Source organism: Panthera pardus, unplaced genomic scaffold (assembly GCF_024362965.1).
Source record: "Panthera pardus isolate Hobbes unplaced genomic scaffold, ASM2436296v1 HiC_scaffold_2, whole genome shotgun sequence".
NCBI lineage: Eukaryota > Metazoa > Chordata > Mammalia > Carnivora > Felidae > Panthera > Panthera pardus.
The window spans coordinates 126,074,136-126,094,577 of NW_026526765.1; the positions used below are offsets into that span (position 1 = coordinate 126,074,136).

The 20,442-nt window shown below is 48.7% G+C and overlaps 1 protein-coding gene across 1 annotated transcript in view; it reads left to right on the top strand.

Annotated features, from left to right (window-relative positions):
* Positions 1-18,072, top strand: part of TRPC7 (transient receptor potential cation channel subfamily C member 7) — a 140,038-nt gene extending 121,966 nt beyond the window's left edge. Inside the window, exons 8-12 of the mRNA XM_019421931.2 lie at positions 1,875-2,070; positions 7,730-7,951; positions 8,592-8,672; positions 15,155-15,230; positions 17,340-18,072. Of these exons, the coding sequence (XP_019277476.1) occupies positions 1,875-2,070; positions 7,730-7,951; positions 8,592-8,672; positions 15,155-15,230; positions 17,340-17,509 (745 nt within the window). The 3' untranslated portion in view covers positions 17,510-18,072. The remainder of the gene's footprint in view (positions 1-1,874; positions 2,071-7,729; positions 7,952-8,591; positions 8,673-15,154; positions 15,231-17,339) is intronic.
* Positions 18,073-20,442: the final 2,370 nt, after the last annotated feature.

Below are 20,442 nucleotides of genomic sequence, written 5' to 3' on the forward strand. Positions count from 1 at the left end.
CACACTGAGTGCCATCTTTTCCACACAAAATGGATGCTTTATCTCACAGGAAGAATAACATCTTTCTCATAATAGCATCAGGAGCTGGGGCTCTAAAAGAATGGCCTGATACCCAGTCATTACTTCCAAACCCCTCACTAAATTCCTTCCTATTAAAAGTAAAATGAATTAAATATTCCAACCTCACAGTTTTCAAAGAAGCCAGAAACAAGTGATGACAACAAAAACCCACTTCAATTTTCAGTTTTCAGACTCGGGGATGCATAGGGAATGAGTCAAACAGCTGGCTAGACGCACACATACACGTACGCCCACACGTACTCACACACGGGAGAGCTGAAAATTCATGCGAGTCAGAACTGGATTTTTAGCCCAAGGGACAAACACTAGTATTTTTGTACATCTTGTCAAATAAATACCAGTCCTTAAGAAACGCTGATATTTTTTTGAGATCTAGCTAATCCTGGCCACTGTGGGTGAGTGTTGAAAACCTGATATGTTAAAGAGAAAAAAGAAAGTGCTTTCTCATCATGTACCTCAAAACTAGATGCACATCAGAAGAACTACCTATAACCCTTCGGATGTTACCAGATGCACGGGTGTGTTCTAGACCACCCAACCCAAACCCAGCTTTCTCATTGGATTCTACGTTGTAAACCTCACGCGGGGACCTAGCCACGAAGTATAGACCGTAAAACATGCTTGGATCTGACTGTAAACGCTAGGGTATTCTCATAAGTTCATAGTCTCTAAAGAGTCAAAGAACAGTGTCCTAAAAGCCAGATCTTCCCCGCAGTGCCCTCCAAACACATGGAATGTCAACCCTGAGTGAGCTGTAGGGTGAGGCTTAGACAGTTGCCTGGTAAATGTGAATAATATGGACACACCAAACTCCCTATTCTCGTAACTCAACTCCAGTTGAGAGGATGTGAGCTATGTGGCTGGCCTCACTATCCAGAGCCAGGGGGTGGGAAAGCGTGGTAGTTAGAAGTACATGCTTTTGGAGACTTCAGATGTGTGTGGGTCTGCTCCCCACCTTCCGGTAGGTCGCCACTGAGAAAGGGTAAGGTTCTGAGTGCCCGTGCTTCCATATGTAAATGGAGGTAGTAAGATGATCACGAGGCTTAAGTGAGCTGCTCTGTGACCAGTGCCAGGAACCGATGATGCTGCCTCTAACAGTGGACACCATCCTTTCCCCCCTTCACGTGGGGCTGGGAGGTCTGAGAAGAGACACTCAAGAGGAGATTTTAGGAAGAATGTGCTTTCTGAGGCTGATAGAGTATAAGAACAAACATGTGCCCTGGTGTTGAATTTTAAATGTTTAATTTTTTAATTTTTAAAAATTAATTTTAAATATTTAAATGTTTAATTAGGGGCCCCTGGGTGACTCAGTCAGTAAGGCATCCAACTTCAGCTCAGGTCATGATCTCATGGTTTGTGAGTTCCAGCCCCGTGTCGGGCTCTGTGCTGACAGCTCAGAGCCTGGAGCCTGCTTCGGATTCTGTGTCTCCCCCTCTCTCTGCCCCTCCCCTGCTCATGCTCTGTCTGTCTCTGTCTCTCAATAATAAATAAATGTTAAAAAAAATTTTTTAAATAACTTTAAAAAAATGTTTAATTACTTGCAAGATTAAAACAATACCATAGCCCAGAGTCCCAAGAGATGGACTGAATGGAAAAGAAAGAGACTGCCCTTTATAATATTTTTGTCAAAGTCTTCTTAGAAATCTGAACCTGCTATTATTTCAGAAGACCTGTCTCCACCAGCCAGCCCAGCCCCACTCCGGGATAACCACCAAAGTCTGGGTGACGGGAACTTTTGTGCAAAGAGTGTTAGCAGATGCAGAACTGCCTGAAGAGACTGTCTTTCATTACAGGGTTGAAGAAAGTTTTAAAACCTTATTTTGGTCCATCTTTGGCTTGTCTGAAGTCATCTCGGTGGTGCTGAAATACGACCACAAATTCATCGAGAACATCGGCTACGTTCTTTACGGCGTTTATAACGTCACCATGGTGGTCGTGCTGCTCAATATGCTAATAGCCATGATCAACAACTCGTATCAGGAAATTGAGGTAAGACCGGCTAAGTGAAACTGTTCTCTACCCTTTGGTTTAATTTGCGTGGCTGTTTGCCACAGTGAGGGTAATGATATTAGAAGCCCGTGAGTTATTACATGTGAAGCCGGAACAGCAAATGACCAGCATTCTTCCCACGGGGCTCCAAGGATCTCTTTCGATTAACCTGCCACGTGGCAGGGTGGCCACCACACATAAAGTGGCCCAACAAGGGCGGGAAGAATCAGGGTCTTGAAGCTTCCCTCTTTCACGTGTCCCCTCAGGACAGCATGCAGGAGGCCCATGGCAAACTGGAATGACTGTATCTTTTAGCCAACACTCCCTCTGCCTCTCACGTATTATTTATTAAATGCCTACTGTATGAAATGCCTGTGCTTAGGTACTGGTGACACACAGACAACTAAGACAGTCCCTGCCCTCTAAGAACTCTGTCCTTTGAGAAAACCAGATACGTCAGTCAACAAAGTGCAGTGTCCTGGGCCCCGCACACCCAGAGAAGTCTTACCGGGTGCACGAGATCGGCAGCAGAGAAGCTTCCAGAGATGATGCGTGAAGGCCATTCGAGGACTAATACAGTTTTTCCAGATAGCTAAGGGAGTGCAGAGAATGTATCAGAGGAGGCAGTTTATCAAAATCTAAAAGGCACACACCGTAAGCTAGTGATTGCTGCCTTTTGGGGAAGAGCAAGAAGTTAAAAACAAACAAATGAGCATTAACAGGAATCTAGTGAAGTGGATTATGATGCATCTGAACAGCAAGATGCTGTGTGGCTTGTAGAAAGAACGAAAATGCTCTCCCTGTATAGATGGATGGGGAAAGACCTGCAAATTATAGCACTAAGTAAAAAAAAAAAATCAAGTTGCAGGACAATGTTTGTAGTGCGCTTTCGCTGTGTGAGAAAGGAAGAAAAGGGCATCCGTGCTCATTTGTAATTGGGTAAGCATTTGAAAAAGAAGCCTGTAAAAGTACCCAGACCAAGCATAGCGGGGGATGCCTGCTGAGAGACGGTAGCTGGGGGGCAGAAATCTTATTATTGTTTTACTTACTATAACATAAAATAAATAAGCTAAAAATTAATGAAACACACTAACCTCTTTTGAATTGACTCAACAATTCCAGTTCGAGGAATAGATCCACGCAGAAATACGACTTTAATAGATGTTCACTGGAGGGAAAACGTGGAGATAGCCCATCAACATCAGAGCGTTTCAATAACCTCTGATACAGTATAGACTTCAGAACACTGTATATACAAGGAGAAAAACTTGTTTGTGCTGACAAGACAAAATCTCTATGATATTGTTAAGCGGGAAAAAGCGCAAGTTGTAGAAAAATACAGGTAGGAAAATCTTATCTACATAACAATACGAACACATATAAAGAGAGGGCATCTCTGCCCCTCCTCTGCTCCCTCTGTCTCTCTCTCAAAAATAAACATTAAAAAAAAAAAAAAGAAAGAGAGAAAGAAAGAGCAGAGAAAGGTAGAGAAAAAGTAGCACACTCTTGACCCAGGGCATCCTCTGGGGAAAGGAAGAAAAGGAGCGACATTGGAAGGGGACTGTCACATCTGCCTGGTATATACCTGTGTACTCAAGCCTTGTATAAGACAAGTATTAGTGTATTTCTCCACAAAGAAAATAATTAAAGACCTCCATGCATTCATTTGCTAGGCTGCCATAACAAAATACCACAGACTGAGGGGGTGAAACACAGAAACGATTTCTTCACAGTTCTAGAGGTTCAAAGTCCAAGAGCAAGATGTTGGCAGAGTTGGTTTTTTCCAAGGCCTCTCTCCTCAGCTTGCAGAGGGCTGCCTGCTCCTGGTGTTCTCAAAGGGCCGTTCCTGTCTGTGTAAGCATCCCTGGTAAGACACCAGTCATGTTAGATCAGGACCCGCCCTAGCAATGTCATTGAACCTTACTCACCTCCGTAAAAGCCCTGTCTCCAAATCGAGGCACATTCTAAGGCACTGGGGTTAGGGCTTCAACATATGAATTTTAGCAGACGCATTTGGCTCATAACACCCCCCCACACACACACACACACAGTCCAAAACAGAGTATTCTGAACAGTAGGAACATATGCCAAGGAGGGAAGGGTGAAACAATGTGGTATTTTGGGCCTACAGGAGGGCAGGCTGTGCAAGGAGAAGAAGGAAGAGGTAAGAGGAAGAGGTGAGCCAGCATGAAGCCTAGTCTCTTCCCCACTCCCCCCGCTGCCACCCACAGGAAAATGCAGCACTGTATCCCTGGACAAACATCTTTTTTTAATGGTGTACATATTTGGTCTCTTACGTGGATGAGCTGTTGCTAACCAGCCCCCACCCTCACCCTTCTGGGCCTCAGTTTCTCCATATGTAAGAGAAACCACATGGCACCTAGAGAACGTGCAGACCTCTGTACCACTCACCCTGGGCATTGTACTCCATCCTAACAAGCACGCCATGCTTTGGTCCAAACGAATGTGGCACGTAAATCACTGTGGCTCAGTGTGGAGAGATGCCCACTAGTTGGGGGCGGGGTGGGCAGAGCCATGATGTCACGTGGGCTTGTCACGTCCAGTTACCCCAGCACCGCATTGCGTCACGGTTCACTGCAGCCCACACCTCCCCTCGGGGCTCTGCGCTTCTCCTCAGGGGAGAGCGCTTGTGCCCTCCCAGCCTGCCAGTGGTGCGTGGACAAGGACCCTGAGAAATAGAACGAGGCCACTAGACGCTGCCCAGTGTTCATGGTCACGCTGAACTTTGATGAGGTATAAATTTGTGAATCCTTCCACAAGAACGCTTATTTACTCGGTCAACAGATCTCAAACACCTACTCTCCAAATCCGCTGACCCGCCTGCCTCTACACCTGCCATGCCCCCACCTGCCCTCCCGTGGCTGAGAGAGAGGCCTTCTCCATCCGAGCTGCCCCGCCTGCGTGCCCTGGCTCCCTGCCCTCTCTCTTGCCTCCTCAGGGGCCACCAATGCACTCATCCCTGCTCCACGCATATCTTCGCCCTTCCTGTCAGCATTTAAATGAGACTCTGGATCATAAAATTTAAAAAAGTAACCAAAAAAATCCTCCCTCCATCCTGCTTTCCAGCTCTTTCTCTCCTGCTCTTTCCTGGCAGCTTTCTCAGAAAAGCTGTTTACACTCCTCATGCCTTCTCTACTCATTAACTCCCACTCTTCTCCACCCCCACCCAACGCACACCCGACTTGGTAGAGAACTATTCACCCCCTGGAGCCCAGCTCCAATACCAGCCATCAGGCAGCCTCCCCGACCCCGGGGCCGGTTCTGGAGCCCTACATGCAGCATCCCTTGCAGTTGAGCCGTTAGCACAACTCCAGGGGAAAGACCAGGGGATGAGTAGTTCAACATAATCATGTCATGGGCCAGAGCACGTAATCCACGACGGCACGGAAGGACTGTCAACCCTAGTGCATACCTAGTCTATGCTGGCCACATAGCAGGTACTCGACACATGTCTGCTGAACGACTCAAGGCTGAACACTAGGCACTGTGTTAAGCTATGGGAATAAAAATAATACTTCCTGAGGGCGTGCTAATATCGGACACTAAGCGGTCCTCATGTGTGACCTGAAGTAACTCTCACAATGACCTATGAGGTAAGCATTTTTATCCCCATTTTACAGATGAGGAAACGGAGGCCCAGAGCAGCCATGCCACCATGGCTGCAGAGCTAGGGAGGAACAGAGGCAGGGCTGGAACCCAGGCAGGCTCCAGACCCTTTGCTGTCGCCGCTATACCAACCTTCCTCTCAAGTCAGATGTCCCTGTCACATCTCTCTGTCATATAGCAGAGGCCGGGAGCAAGCCCTGGCCTCACGAAACTTCCAGTCTAAAAGACTCCAATATGATGTGTCCCATAGACCAGGCCAGCTGCTGATGGGTTCTCAGCCAAAGCAAACAAAACGGCCAAGCCTGCAGGTGATAGCCTTAAGCATGCGGTACCTCCTGGCAGCCTCATGTGGGCCCCTGGTAGGCTCACCGTCCTGAGAAGCATAGCGAGCGTCTGTGCGAAGAGGAACCCACCCCTCACGGAGCACATACTCGATGTCAATCTCAGGGCTACGTGAGGGAGGCGGCATTATCTCCCTCTACTGACGGAGCTCTTGCTGAGGTCCTGCAGCTAGTATGGGCTTGTGGGCCCAGGTCCATGTGACTCCAAATTCCATGCCTCTTTCCTACTCTCAGACTGCCCCACTAGGACAGAGGCCCAAAGAGCCTGCCTATAAAATACAATAAAAAAATAAATAAATAAATAAAAACACCTGCTACCTCTTGGAGGGCCTACTCAGCATTCCGGGATTGACACCAAGTCAGAATCGATCTGGGGGTCAAAACTATCGCCACCACCAGACAGCACGGCCGGACTGCCTCCTGCTAACTCCAGTCAGGTCTGTTTCTCTTGAATTACATATGCAGAATCTCTCAACATCCTCTGTGGCAGCACTTTGACCGGTAAGCCATATGGTTTCTAATAAGTACACAGCGGTACAATACAACATGGGAGCTGTTCACCACCTGTGTCTGCTGAGTACTTGAAATGTGGCTGGTCCAAACTGACATGTGCTATAAGTACAAAATATACAATGATTGCAAAGACTCAATATGAAATAAAAATGTGCACTACCTCAGTAAGAATTTTTATAATGATTACCTGCTGAAGGGGTTACATTTTGGATCTGCTGGATCAAATAAAATGTATTGCTGAAATTAATTTCACCTGTTCCATTTTACTTTTTATAATGTGCCTACTAGAAAATTTAAATTTAATTAGGTGGTTCACCTTCATGGCTCAGTATTATATTTCCACTGGGCAGCAATGCTCCAAAATATTAACACCTTGATGCTGTGGTGGACTGTGAATCCAGCAGAGCTCTAAATGTTAATGGATAATGAGATTAATTGGCAGTGAGAAAAGTTCTCTGGTTAGTGGCAAGTTGGAGAATGTTTGTGAAAATTCCCAGTGGAGAGTCAAGGAGGTATGAAGAGGCTGAGGTTTTCAGCACTAAGTCCTGAGGAGTTAGGCAGAGATTGTTAGGAATAACTAATTTCACATGGTTTTAGCAAGAGCAAATGCCCCATCTTGCATCTTTGTAAAGAAAGAGAACATCCACAGATATATCAGTCAGAGTCCTGTTTAGAAATCTGCCGTCACCAGTTCATGAGATCAAGCCCCACATTGGGCTCTGTGCTGACAGTGGGGAGCCTGCTTGGGATTCTCTCCCTCTGTCTCAAAATAAATGAACTTGAAAGAGAGAAACAGAAAGGAAATGAAGGGAAGAAGAAAAGGAATAGAGAGAGAGAGAGAGAGAGAGAGAGAGAGAGAGAGAGAAAGAAGAGAGAAAGAGAAGGGAAGAAGGAAAGAAGAAAGGAATCTGCTGTCATAATGTCATAAGAGACAGATTCTCTCCCTCTGTCTCAAAATAAATAAACTTGAAAGAGAGAAACAGAAAGGAAAGGAAGGGAAGAAGAAAAGGAATAAAAGAGAGAGAGAAAGAAAGAAGAGAGAAAGAGAAAGAAAGGGAAGAAGGAAAGGAAGAAAGGAATCTGCTGTCATAATGCGTAGACTGCATCCCCACTCATCACACTGAACTCTGATGTGAAATCGTGCCCTTTGATGTTGTGTCGTTTCCCTCGTCCCACAGGAGGACGCAGATGTGGAGTGGAAATTTGCCAGGGCAAAGCTCTGGCTGTCTTACTTTGATGAAGGAAGAACTCTACCTGCTCCTTTCAATCTTGTGCCAAGTCCTAAATCATTTTATTATCTCATAATGAGAATCAAGATGTGCCTCATAAAACTCTGCAAATCTAAGGCCAAAAGCTGTGAAAATGACCTTGAAATGGGCATGCTGAATTCCAAATTCAGGGTAGGTAGCGCGGGGTTTATGGGGCAAGAGAAGGTCGCAGGAGGGGGAGGCGGAAGGTGTGTGTGCTTGATCGGCGCATGTGCCCCTGAGATGAGGGAAGTCAGAGAGGGGCCCGCGCTGTTCAGAACAGGCTGGCACAGCAGCACAGAGAATGCCCGTGGCAGCTGCCCTTCTCCCCACAGTGCCCTGCAGATGTGCCCCGCAGGGGCTGAGCAAGCTGCCTTGCTGAGCCGTGCCTCCCACAGAGGGAGCGCCTTAGAGGGTCCCAGGGAGCAACAGCTCTTCCCAGAAATGGGAAGAGAATGATCCCTGGAAGAAAGCTTCCCTGCCATTATCTCCCCCTCCTGGAGACTCTCAATGTTTATGAGCATATTAAAATCTCTGAGAAATCCCTGAGCAAAGACACCCCCTGCGGCTTTAACTCAGTGCTTCCCAAGTTGACCAAACTATATTCCTTAAGCTGTTGTCATCCTACAGAACTCAAGTCCCAAGAACAGTGTTCTAGGCAACCTAGTAGCAGTGGGCATATCAGCTTCTTTTTAGACACAGCCTCATATATGGGTGTCATATGTGTTATTTGAACATATGTGTGTATGTATTATTTATTATGTATTTGTTCTTTCTCCCCCCCCCCCCCCAGAAGACTCGCTACCAGGCTGGCACAAGGAATTCTGAAAACCTAACAGCAAATAACAGTTTCAGCAAGCCCACCAGATACCAGGTAACCACACCTCTCCCAGGTACGGGGAGAAGTGGACTCCATCCAGACATGGATTTAGCGACATGGCTGTCAGCGCCCCAGAACACAGCTTCATTTCTCCCTTCATTCAGCAAATATGCATTTGAGTGGCAGCTCCATGAGAGGCACTGCGCTACTCACTGGGGACGAGGACAAGGCTCCTATCATAGCGGCACTTCCAGCCCAGTGAGGGATAGACACAATGAACAAGCAAACACACAAGTAAATATGTAACTTCAATTTGATAAAAGTAGAAAGAAGAAAACAATCTGGTGCGAAAACAGAGGGGAAAAAAAGGGAGCCCCTGCTTTGGTGTAGTTATCAGAGGAGGCATCTTCAAGGACAGGACACTTAGCTAAGACCTCATAGTTAAGGAGGCAGGCATGTGGGGCCTCCCAAGCACAGGAAAGGCATCAGCAAAAGCCAGAGGGGGAGACGCGGGTGCCTGGGTGGCTCAGACGGTTAAGCGTCCAATGCTTGCTTTCAGCTCAGTTCGTGATCTCACGATTCATGGGTTCGAGCCCTGCATTGGGCTCTGTGCTTGCAGCACAGAGCCTGGAATTCTCTCTCTCCTCCTCTTTCTGCCCCTCTCCCACTTGCTCTCTCTCTCTTGAAATAAACAAAAATAAACTTAAAAAAAAAAAAAAGCCAGAGGAGAGAAGCTTGGCAAGTCCAGAGCAGCTGGAGCTCAGCAGGCAGGGGCCAGTCATCCAGGTGCAAGGGAGGGGGGCTTGGACTGGCTGTGAGTAGGGTGATGGAGGAAAGTAGACAGATTCAGTCTATGTTCCGGACATATAGGCAATGGGACCTGAAGCGTATCTGCAGGGATGGGGGGTATCCCGCGTGACTCCCGGCCATCTGTCTTAAGCAACCAGGTGGACACAGGGGCCACCTGACCTAAGACCACCAGCCTGCCCAAGTCTGTTCTCATACATAAACCTTAGAAGACTTTGTATGCTTGCAACCCTTTGCACCGCTTTTGGAAATTAACGCCACATCTCTGTATCTGTTTGAATCAGCCCATGAGCCAGTGATAAATGCTAACTACAGGTTATTGATTATAAAAGTACAGGCCATTCTTTTCCTGTCTTCCCCTTCTCAGAGATCAGCAGTTTTATCCATGCTGATCAGTTCTGATCAGAGGTAAATTTGAAGCTGTCCTGAGTATTCCCGGGGCCGAAGAGCTATGTCCCTGGCCCACCATCCCAGAGGGAGCAATTAGACTTCGACATAGCATCTTCCAGCCACAGATCTCTAATTGTATCTCCACCCATATTTCAGAGCCAGCTGTGCAGGTAGGAGGATTTAAGGGCACAATTAAGAAATGGTTCATCCTTCAAAGTACTTACAGTTTTATGAGATGACACGGGCTAAAAACTGGAAATGGGCAAATCTTGTATTTAATCGTGTACAAAATTGGGCCTGACCAGTTTGATCTTCTTTGAGTTATTTTACAGGACCAACCCTTTGGTCAGTGGAAGGATTTTTATTTCCCAGCTTCTCAGAGAAAAGTATAGATTATCTGTGCCCCAAAAGAGATAGAAAACCCTAATGGGTTAGGGTCAAATCTCTGACGGGTTTCGGGCAGAATCAGCTGCAGAGATAAAGGAAGACTGATTACCTGGTGAAACGTCCTATACCCAGAATGAATCCTTTATGAGCAAGACTGTTTTCAAAAGCAGCCTCAGAGAGATCTCGTTCCCGTCTTCCCTCATCACTGGTTGAGTCCCTGCTGCTTTCAATGTCCCCAAGAGCTTCCTGCTCGGGATTACAGAGATTGGTGGTATTCAGCTTTGGGCTACTGATGACCTTGGACAGCTTGCTCATCCTGTATTTTGTGAATCCACCAAGAAAAGCCCGGGGCTACTTATTCAAACAGTTTTCACAGAAAAGAAGAAAGGAAAACCAGGGCCAGTGAGCATCAGAGGGACGGGGCTGGGAGGCAAGTAAAGGGAAACAGAGAGCACTTTGTATTTGCACATGCACCCTTTGCTCAGCCCTGCAAGGTGCAGTCGGGTCACCTTCCTGAGCCATCATCTGCTCAGACAGGAGGAGTGAAGCAAGAGACGGCATGAAGGAGGGGCAGAGGCCAGACACTAGCCTGGGTGTGATCTCACCATATGCTGGTGAGAGAGGCAGTATCTCTAAACCCATTTATCAGATGAGACAACTAAGGCTCAGTGGTAAAGGTTCACAGCTGGGTGAACTATGTGACTCACAATGGCACCCCTCCGTTACTACATCACGCTTCCTAGGTGCCCAGGCCTTGCTGAGAACCTGTCCTGCCTGCCAGCAGCCATCTGTGGAGGGGTGAAGGGGAGGAGGCAAGGTAGAGGAGGAGGTTCTCGCATGAAAGATTGGGGCAAGGGTCTGACAAAGCCTCTTTTGTGTTCTTGGGCCCGTTGGTAGACTTCCAAGTTGCACTGCTTTCTTCCCAAAGCAACTGCCAAAGGTGAAGAGATCAGAAGGAGCCCAAGTACACTTCCTCTTTCTTACCGTCCCAGCCGCACCCAGAGCAGGCACCTCACTGAGGACGTGTGCTGTCCGTGTCTTACACGGTCATGGTTCAGAGTCATTCTCTAGCATTCCCAATAAGACAAAAGCCCCGTCGTTCATACACGTGGGGTTTTTAAACCATTGCCTTTGTGTCTCTTCAGCAGATCCGCTTGAGTGTTCAAACTTAGTCCTTGAGGTGTTTCCGTTAAGCGTGTCAATCCTTCAACTTCTGGGGGTTTCTCTGTTGTAGGGAAGGCAGAGGCTCGCTGTGCTTTAACTTAGGCATCCAGGCTTCTGATTGCTAGACTAGTCCCTTGCTTTTGCAATGTTTCGTTTTGGTTTTTCTCCCATCTGGGCTCCTATGGAACTAAACAGTGACACAAAACCAAGATACCGGCAAGGGGGTCAGAGTGTGCCTCCTGTCAAAGTGACTCTGTGACCCATAACACCATCCAGGGTGTCTGTTTGCTGGGGCGTGTGCAGACACAGACTCTCACACTCTGAGAGGTACATTTCCATCACGGGCAAAGCAAACAAGCCGCATCCCAAATGAACCACAGAATCCAGGCATAGTCTGTAAGTCAAGCAAACCCCAGGGTTTGTGATGCAAGCCCTTCCCCAAACCAGTGGGGACTCCTCTTTTCCATATTCTGGATCCTTTTCTAGATCCCACTTTAATAACTGACATGTCCTAGGATCCATTTTGCCCCTCTCTTCCAAGTGTCCCTCGATTTCTCTTTTCCTGAGTGGCACCACTACTTCCTTCTGGATTCTGCTTCATGTACCATCTTCGACGTACCGTATATGTGCCCTTCGTTTACATCTTTAACTGCCCTGGCCGTGCTGTGCAGAGACATGTCTCTTCTGCAGAAAGGCTTTCTGTTTCCCCAGCACCAGCAGCATGGAGAGGCCATTTGGGCCCCAGGAATGTGGGGGAGGGGGGTGGAGAATTGTGTGGCTCCTTCCCTGGATGTGGGTCTCAGTGTCATAACCCTTCTGACCTACTGTCCATCTCCTTCGCATCCCCTCAAGTGTCATGGCACTACATATACTCATCCCCAGCACTTGCTAAGGGCAGGAGGGCAAGGTGGGCAGAGTCATCACTGACCGGGATTCATTAACTTGGGCAAAGTTTATTATCTTCTTGAAGTGAAAGAACTCTGTGAAAGAGAGCAAGGAGACATCTCAAAACCCACAGCAAAGGAACATTCTTTTTCCCCCTACACAGTGAAGGAGGGGAGACTTTTAGTGTCCACCTTCCCTGAAAACAGATCTCCTCTGTAGCATCCACGTTACATAGATGGGCACCTTCTAACCACTTTGGCGTTTCTGGGGATAAGCCTGGCATGTCATTCCTGCATACCCCAGGCTGTCCAACAGGTACACCCCAAAGGGGAAACCAGGTGCTTATCAGGACACAGGGTCTAAGCAGTTGCTCAGCAGGTCATACTGTTCTCCTTTTGGGTACCTGTCACTCCTGAGTGTGCAGTGGGGGTGGGAAGAAGGTTAAAGGGTCCCTGCCTGTCTGCAATGTTCAAGAGATTCTGCTTCCATATTAAGCCTCTGTAATCCTGATGCGTGGTGAGAGGCTTAATAACAAGCATTTGCTTCTCTCCCCTTGGAGCCACAGATGTGCAAACCTTAGGTCATTATGCAGGCCAGCGATCAACAGTGGGCCATGAGCATTCATGACAATGACATACCGATGACCTTCTTCCCCAAGGGCAGCAATATTTTTCATTCAAATATCCCAAGGGGTAACAACTGAACGAAGCCATCAGTCCTCCAAAATCTAGCTGAGGCTTCCTCCTGCCTAGAACACTGTTGTTTTAAAGATCAAATGGGTACCTCAAAGCAGCCCAAACCCCCACCGACCAGTGGGAGCCAGTTTCCTGCATCTCATCCCCCAAAGCATCATGCACGTAACCTTTTCCTGAAGGGTAGAAGAAGGCCCAGCTTTGGTTTCCATTTTGGTTGAATCTCACTTCTGGGCTGTATGACCCAGGAGAAGTCCCCTGGCTCCACAAGCCTTGGTGTCCTCATCTATGAATGGAGACAATCTCTCCGATCCCACTGGGTTTCTGGGAGGATTCAGCAGGGCCATTTTGTCAAGGAGGCTAAGGGGACTCCTGGTCTGTAGGAGATACTCACTACGTCTGTTTCTTTGTTTCTTTTTTACCCCTTCCTTCTCCCCTCCTCCCAGAGGGCCACTCCACAGTGAAGGGGCTTGTGAGCAGTGTCTCACCTACTGAAAGCAAATGGAGTTGGAGGGGCACGTTGTGTATTAATAATAAACATACCATGGAATCTTTTCAGCTAATGGGTTGAGTTGTGCTGTACTAAAACACAGCGTGCACCCTAAGCCAGGAAGACGGTCATCACTGCCATGGCCGTGAAAAGACTCCACTCAGCACATCATGAGAAAGAGACTCTCCACCTCCAGTCTCGGGCTTAACGCTTTTTCCCTCTTACGTATAAAACTTCTTCAATTGATGAATCCAGAAACCAAAGAACCCTTAATTCTTGAGGTTTTCCTTAAAATAGAAACAAACTTTAACTAGATCCCCTGGCCCTGCCTCAGCCTGAAAATTTGCAGAAAACTTCTGAATTCTGTATTCAGTATGAATTTTACACACTTGGGTATCTGCTTTTTGGGGTTTTGTGCTTTTTCCCACGAGGACCGGCTCGGGATAAAGATGGTTTTGTTTTGGCTTTACGATTCCAAGTGAAAAGAACCTTACTGAGTCCCAGAAAAGGCATAGATATTCTTAATAACTTGGGCAACCTGCCTTACTGACTAGGAGAATGTCAAGGAGAAATCTAGCCTAGCAGCCTGACCACTAGCATGGCAAGACCCAGGGCTCTCTGACAGAGGGCAGCATGAAGGCAACTTGCTCATTCTCTGTTCGGCAAGAAATAAGGTCACTACTCAAACCGCAGAGTCAAGTGGACCACCAGCCCGACGGCTGAGGACAGGCAACACTGGCCTACAGGTGTCTCAGGGAGAGAACTTAGCAACCTGCCTGATGACACACAGCACAGCTAGGGACAGAATTCAGGTCCCTTCCATCTAGAAAAACACTGCCTCTCTCCCCTGAGTCCTCAGGTCTGAGCAGGTGAGCTAGTCACAGGCACAGATGAGCCAGGAACAGGGACTCCCTCCATCTCTGCCAGCTGCTCAGTTCGTGCAAGATTCAGAAGTGTCAGCTACCAGAGTATTTCTAAATCCTGCGATCTCCCAGGAAGCCTCCAACGACTAGCTGGCAAAATCCAAAGTTCACCTCCTGGAGTCTTTCTCACACTTGGCTCTATTCTGGGTGTCTCTTGAGTGTTTACTCATATCTCCTCATTTGCTTAAAGAACCAATATCTGCATAATGCATGACAGCTGAGGGCGCAAACCGTCTCCCCCAGCGTGACCGGCGGCCCAGCGTCAGGCATGTGGCATCTCAGGAAGTGGTGTTTTGGCAAAACCTCCCGAGGCCCGGCTGTGTCTGTTTCTGCCTCTGGTAGGAATTTTCCAAGGTGCAGTGGACTTGTCCAACCTGGTCCTGACTCTAAGCCCTGAGGAGAGGACATGACTGGCTAAGGTCACAAAGAAGATGAGGGTAGGGTTGGGCTTAGGACCCTCAAGCAGCACCTATGCATTTTAGATGGCGCTCCCTCCCCCTCCCCCTCCCATTCTCCCTCTCCGTCTCTCTCTCTCTCTCCTTGGCTTGGCCTGCCACCACTAAGTGTCCTGTTCTTACACCCCAGGGACAGGATCATGCTATGGGGAGAGGTTAAACAGAGTCAAGCCTGGGTTCCACCAACAGGCAAGGCACCCTCAGAAGAGAGACACCAGGTGCCGGAGGACTCCCGGCCACGGACCAGGCGCTCTGCAGAAAAGAGGAGCCACAAATACACCAGGCAGGCTGCTTCTGTCCTTGGCCAGGCTTGTGTGACCCTTTCCTTGTGTTCACATTTCAGAAAATCATGAAACGGCTCATTAAAAGATACGTCCTGAAGGCCCAGGTGGATAGAGAAAACGACGAAGTCAATGAAGGTAAGCGAATGGATTGGTTTCCTACAGGCTGTCAGTGGGACGTGGCCTCACCAGGCTAAAGTCAAGGTGTCATCTGTAGGGCTTTGTGCTTGTCTGGATGCCCTAGCGAGGCCTTGCTGGTTCGGGTGTGGGCAGAAGGAGTTTCCAGGCAGCCGTGGGGCTGAGGTCTCTGTTCCCTGGCTGCTGCTGGCTGAGGCCATGCCCGACTGCATACAGCCGCCTCATCTCAGAACCAGCCCCACGGGCACTGAGCCCCTTCTCCAGCTGCCATGTTCCTTCCGCTTCTGTCATCCTGCCTCTTTAACCCTCTCTTCTGTCTTCCCCTTCCACTTTTAAAGACTCACAATTAGACTGGATAATCCAAAATAATCTCCCTATGTAAAGTTGGGTGATGAGTAACCTTAATTACACTTGTGACCCCGGCTCCCTTTTGCCATATAAAGTTATCACACACAGTCCGGACACCAGGGATTAGGACCTGGCCACCTTTTGTGGGGGGAGGGGGTTGGTAATAATTCTGCCTCCCACCTCGAGTCCCATGAGTTCCAAAATGGCCCAGAATTCCTCGTTCTGTGAGTGCACATACAGAGAGCTGCTAGCGGCCTCCCCTCCACTTTCAGAACCTGCCACTACCCTGTCTCACTTCCAGGCTCTCAGAATCTGAGAGCTCAAAGTATCCCCCAACTCAGAATCACTTGTTAACATTGCAGATCCCAGAACCCACCCAGGCCTAATGCATGGGCATCTCTGGGGGGGGGGGGGGGGGGGAGGGGAAAGGGGGGGCACTTGCAGGGCGGGGGGGGTTGCATTTTGATAAAAGCACCAGGTCATTCTGATGCACACTGAAGTTTGCAGACTACATCATATTCACTGTTTGGGTTATTTTCCAGTCCATTTAATGCAGTTACTCTTAAATGAAAAGCAAACTACCTTAAACCAGGTAATTAATCTTCATGAGACACACAGGACAGACCTGCTCCCTAGAAGCAGCCTCTTCCATGAACAAAGGCATGAAGTCTCGCCCTCCCTTGGGCCACGGGGGCTACCCAAAGAGCCTGGTCATGAAGTAACCCTCTGCTTCATCCTGAGGCCATCCAGCATGCAGCCTGAAGATCAACAGTGGCTGAACTCATTCCTGGGCTGACACTGCCTAGGGGCTGAGCAGGAGCCTATCCAGCCACCCCTACGTATGGGTCTGAAACGTAAAACGGCCAGCCTGGCAGCCAGCTGTGATTGACAGGAATGTAACTGATTATACAGGTTGGGGCTGCCAAACGTCAGGCCACTGGGATTGTACCGTGCAGCTGGGGCTCCAGTAAAGCACCCAACATAAAGGAACTAGGGGACGTATGCATTTGTCAAAAGTGGCCAAACTGTACCTTTAAGATCTTTGCCTTGTCCGTATGCAACACGTGAGGAGAAAAGAGATAGGAATATCAGAAAAGAACATTTGAGCCCTCCTAACTACAAGAGTTCCACAGCCCAAGCCCAGGGGGGTTTCGGCCCACGTGGTTCACTGTGGAAATGAGTGCAAGTTCCCACCTGGTGGTCCCTTGCAATGGAAGGAGGAGGAGGCCTCTGCTGGGTGGTACCGCCTGCATGGTGCGGGGGGACCCTGTCCCTGCCCGGCTCCACGGCCACATGCACTGTGCTGAGCCATTCCCTTCACGTTGGGGAATTTCTCCTCTCTGCAGATAAAGACAGAAGAAAATATGGAACATCGTGGAAACGACTGTCCCAGTGAAGGAGGGTGTTGCTCAGAGTCTTGAAATCTGCCTTTAATGGCTCCAAGACCAACATTCTAACAATCATGATGTGAAATAGGTGCCAGAATAGGAATTCACAACCTGACCTTGACTCCTCTGTCTACCTGAAACCCTTAACAAAGACCTTGACCAGGAATGGGAAGAAGAAGGTTTTAAATGGACGGACGTGTCCTTCAGTGGTAGGAGCTGGGTGTTACTTAGATCCAAACACAACCCCCATGCCCTCACCTCTGCCCTTAGTGGGCAACCTGAAATTACACTGGAAAGATGCATGCCCCAAACTGATGTGGAAGGCGCCCCTTCAGCCTGCTCATGCTGACCAAAATCTCATCTGTCCTTGCAGGTGAACTGAAGGAAATCAAGCAAGATATCTCCAGCCTGCGCTACGAGCTTCTGGAAGAGAAATCTCAAGCTACCGGTGAGCTGGCAGACCTGATCCAACAGCTCAGTGAGAAATTTGGAAAGAATTTAAACAAAGACCACCTGCGGGTAAACAAGGGCAAAGACATTTAGCAGCCTGCATCGGCATCTGTGACTTCTACCAGCATTCCCAGGCCAGGATGGATTTCCTAGCCACCAGCCCTGGCGGGGAAGGGTCCTGGGCCCACTCCTCTAGGACACTAAGGGGACCCATTGGCTCTGTCCTGAGCAGAGTCGCTGACATGTGCAGTATAGTAGCCTGACTTGACCCAGAACTGTTGTGAATCTAGGCTGTTGGGTAAGAAAGGCCAGCACAGGAGGAGGGGGAGGAAACGCTCCCTGACACGTGTGAGACCTTTGGTCCAGTCACAGTGACGCATGTCCCTGTGGCCAGCGCAGGAAGAGGCCTTCTTGGATGCACACACATGCCCTCCCACCGCACACGGACCACATCTCTGTCTGTGTCCCAGGAAGACAAACCACCTCATCCCATGCACCCTTTCTCACTCCCTCTCCACCACCTAATCACATCCAAACAGAACCGGGAGGTGACCTGTGATCTATTCTTAAGTGCCAGATGAGAACACAGATAGCCTAATAGCAAAATAGTTCTATTTGTTTATAAAAAAAAAAAAATTAAAAATCCTAAATCAAAAATTGTACTGTAGGTAGCACTGTTTAGAGAACAACAACAAAATCCAAATGATGTATTTTTACCTTTATTATCTTGTATTTACTATTTTTACCTAAAATGGAAAGAAATAAAATTACCTCATAATAGCCTGTGGAGCCTCCGTCAATGTGCCGCCCTCCTGCCATCCTGTGGCCTGTCTGGAGGTGGCCTTGGAAGCCCATGGGCCAGCACTTCTCTGGGAGGAGAACCGGGCAGGTGTGGAGAGGGAAGGGACCAATCCCCTAAGATCATGCAGCCAGAACGCCTACCTCCTAGCCCTCCTCCTATCCCCAGACCTACTGACCCCAACTTGACCAATGTCAGGAAGGAGGTAAAGAGAATGGTGAGGGAAGTGAAACATTTCCTCCCACCCACCTCTCACCCTCTTTCCCTGTGTGGGAGGAGAAGGGGTGCCTGACCCCGCACCCCCACACCTTTCGGGAGGGACCTGAGTGTGAGTGCAGAGAGCGGCCACCAGAGGGAGTCCTAGTCCCAAACAACTCCCATTCAGAGCAGGTTGGAGAAGATGCCCTTGGATTCAGGGAGAGGCCACTGGCCTTACAAGTAATACTAGCCAGATGTAATGAGTGAGCATTTGCTGTGTACCAAGCACTGTGCTGAAAGCTCTCCCGCATCCATCCACTGAACCCTCACAGCAACCCTGTGAGAAGAAAGACGCTCAGGGTCACAAATTCAGATACCTTGCAGATACCCTGGAAGGGCTAAGTGTGTGTGTGTGTACGCACAGGTGTTTCTTATACATGGATATGTATGAGGGGGCTTCTGTTTCAAGATATAGAGTGCATCTTCAGAGATAAAACACATTTTACTTAACAGCTGCTCTAGGAAAAGAGCAGATCAGGAGAACCAAATAAAAGTGAGGTTGGTCCCAGCACTGAGGCAGTGGGGTGGACCATGACAAACAGGGCAGCTGAGCCCTACCGAAAGTGGGCCACAGACACTCAGCCCGGCCCACTGCTGCCATAAAGAATACAGGCCCAGGTTTGCCAGATTTTCCCAATTTCTGGGCATGGAGTAGGGGAGCCCACATTTGTTGGGCCCCTGGCAGCCAAGATGAGTGGCTCGAGAAGATGCCCTGAAATGTGGTTTCACACCTGGGCTTTCCTGGCACCATCATCCAACAAGAAGGAAACAGGTGCCTGATGCATACTGTAAGTTTACGGTCTGGGAGCTGTTCACCTGGGGTCCTTGCGAGGGGCCATAGATGGATCTCCAAAACCCTGCAACCCCTCAAGTGCCCTGCATATTGTGTGCTTGTCTTTGTAATGGTGCGTTGTTCTGGAGAGCACACCTGAAGTGTGCCCCAAATACTCATCCATGGCCCCCTCAAAGCCTGCAGCTGATGACCGACATCATTCAGCAGATGTGTACTGAATCCCTCGTCAACCACTGGGGGTGCAACACATAAGCGTCCAAAGGGGCTCCTTTTTATGCCTGGACTCCGACTAAGAAAGCCGATGTGCTTTGTAAGAAGAGCAGTTGATTTATCCAGGGGACAAATTACCAGCACTTCTGGAAGATTTCCTTTCAGATCCCTCACTTATCTTCATCAGAATGCTAATAAACGCTTTGAAGATGCATTATTCAATTTCCCTATCTGCCTTCAACCAGAGGCAGGTGGCAACCCTGCCTGGGATTTGAAAATCCTGGGGTGCCCTTTTCCCTTCAAGCCTAAGCCTCAAATTCTCCCTTTCAGGAGATAAAGAAAAACAAGTCCCACTAAGGAATTAAAAACGGAAAAGGAAAACTAGCACCATCCATTAGGTTTTTGATGCCACATCTTAGGGGTGAAGGCCGTCCCAGAATGGATTCTGAGCTGCCGGGTAGATGTCGCACAGGAGAGGGACACCAGGCTCATGGAGAACTGTTGAGAGGCCTTGGAACTGATGGCTGGCAGACCTATCATCTGGAGCTGAGGCAAGAGCTTAGTGATTTTCCAGGCACTGACAACCTCCCTCCCCCACCCCCATCTCCTTGCTCCTGTTGAATGAGCCAGATGAGGGAGGCAGCCGTGGGAGAAATAAAACAGGAGAGTGAAAAATGGAGTCAGAGAGGGGCTCACAGACACGGGAGGAGAAAGGGCCCAGGCCCTCCCTGGAAAGTCCACAGACCCCCAGACTTGCACACTTCCCAAAGCACCCTATCCATCCCCTTGGAGCATGCCGCACAGCTATCCATACAGAAGTCTGTAACTTTCATGTATGCCTGTAACACCTGTCTCCGCTGCTTGCCAGGAAGTTCCATGAGGCGGTGTGGGTCTGTTTTATTCCCGCTGTGCACTGGCACAGGGCCAGAGAGCTGCCACTCCATGCATCATTGCTACGCCCAGTTT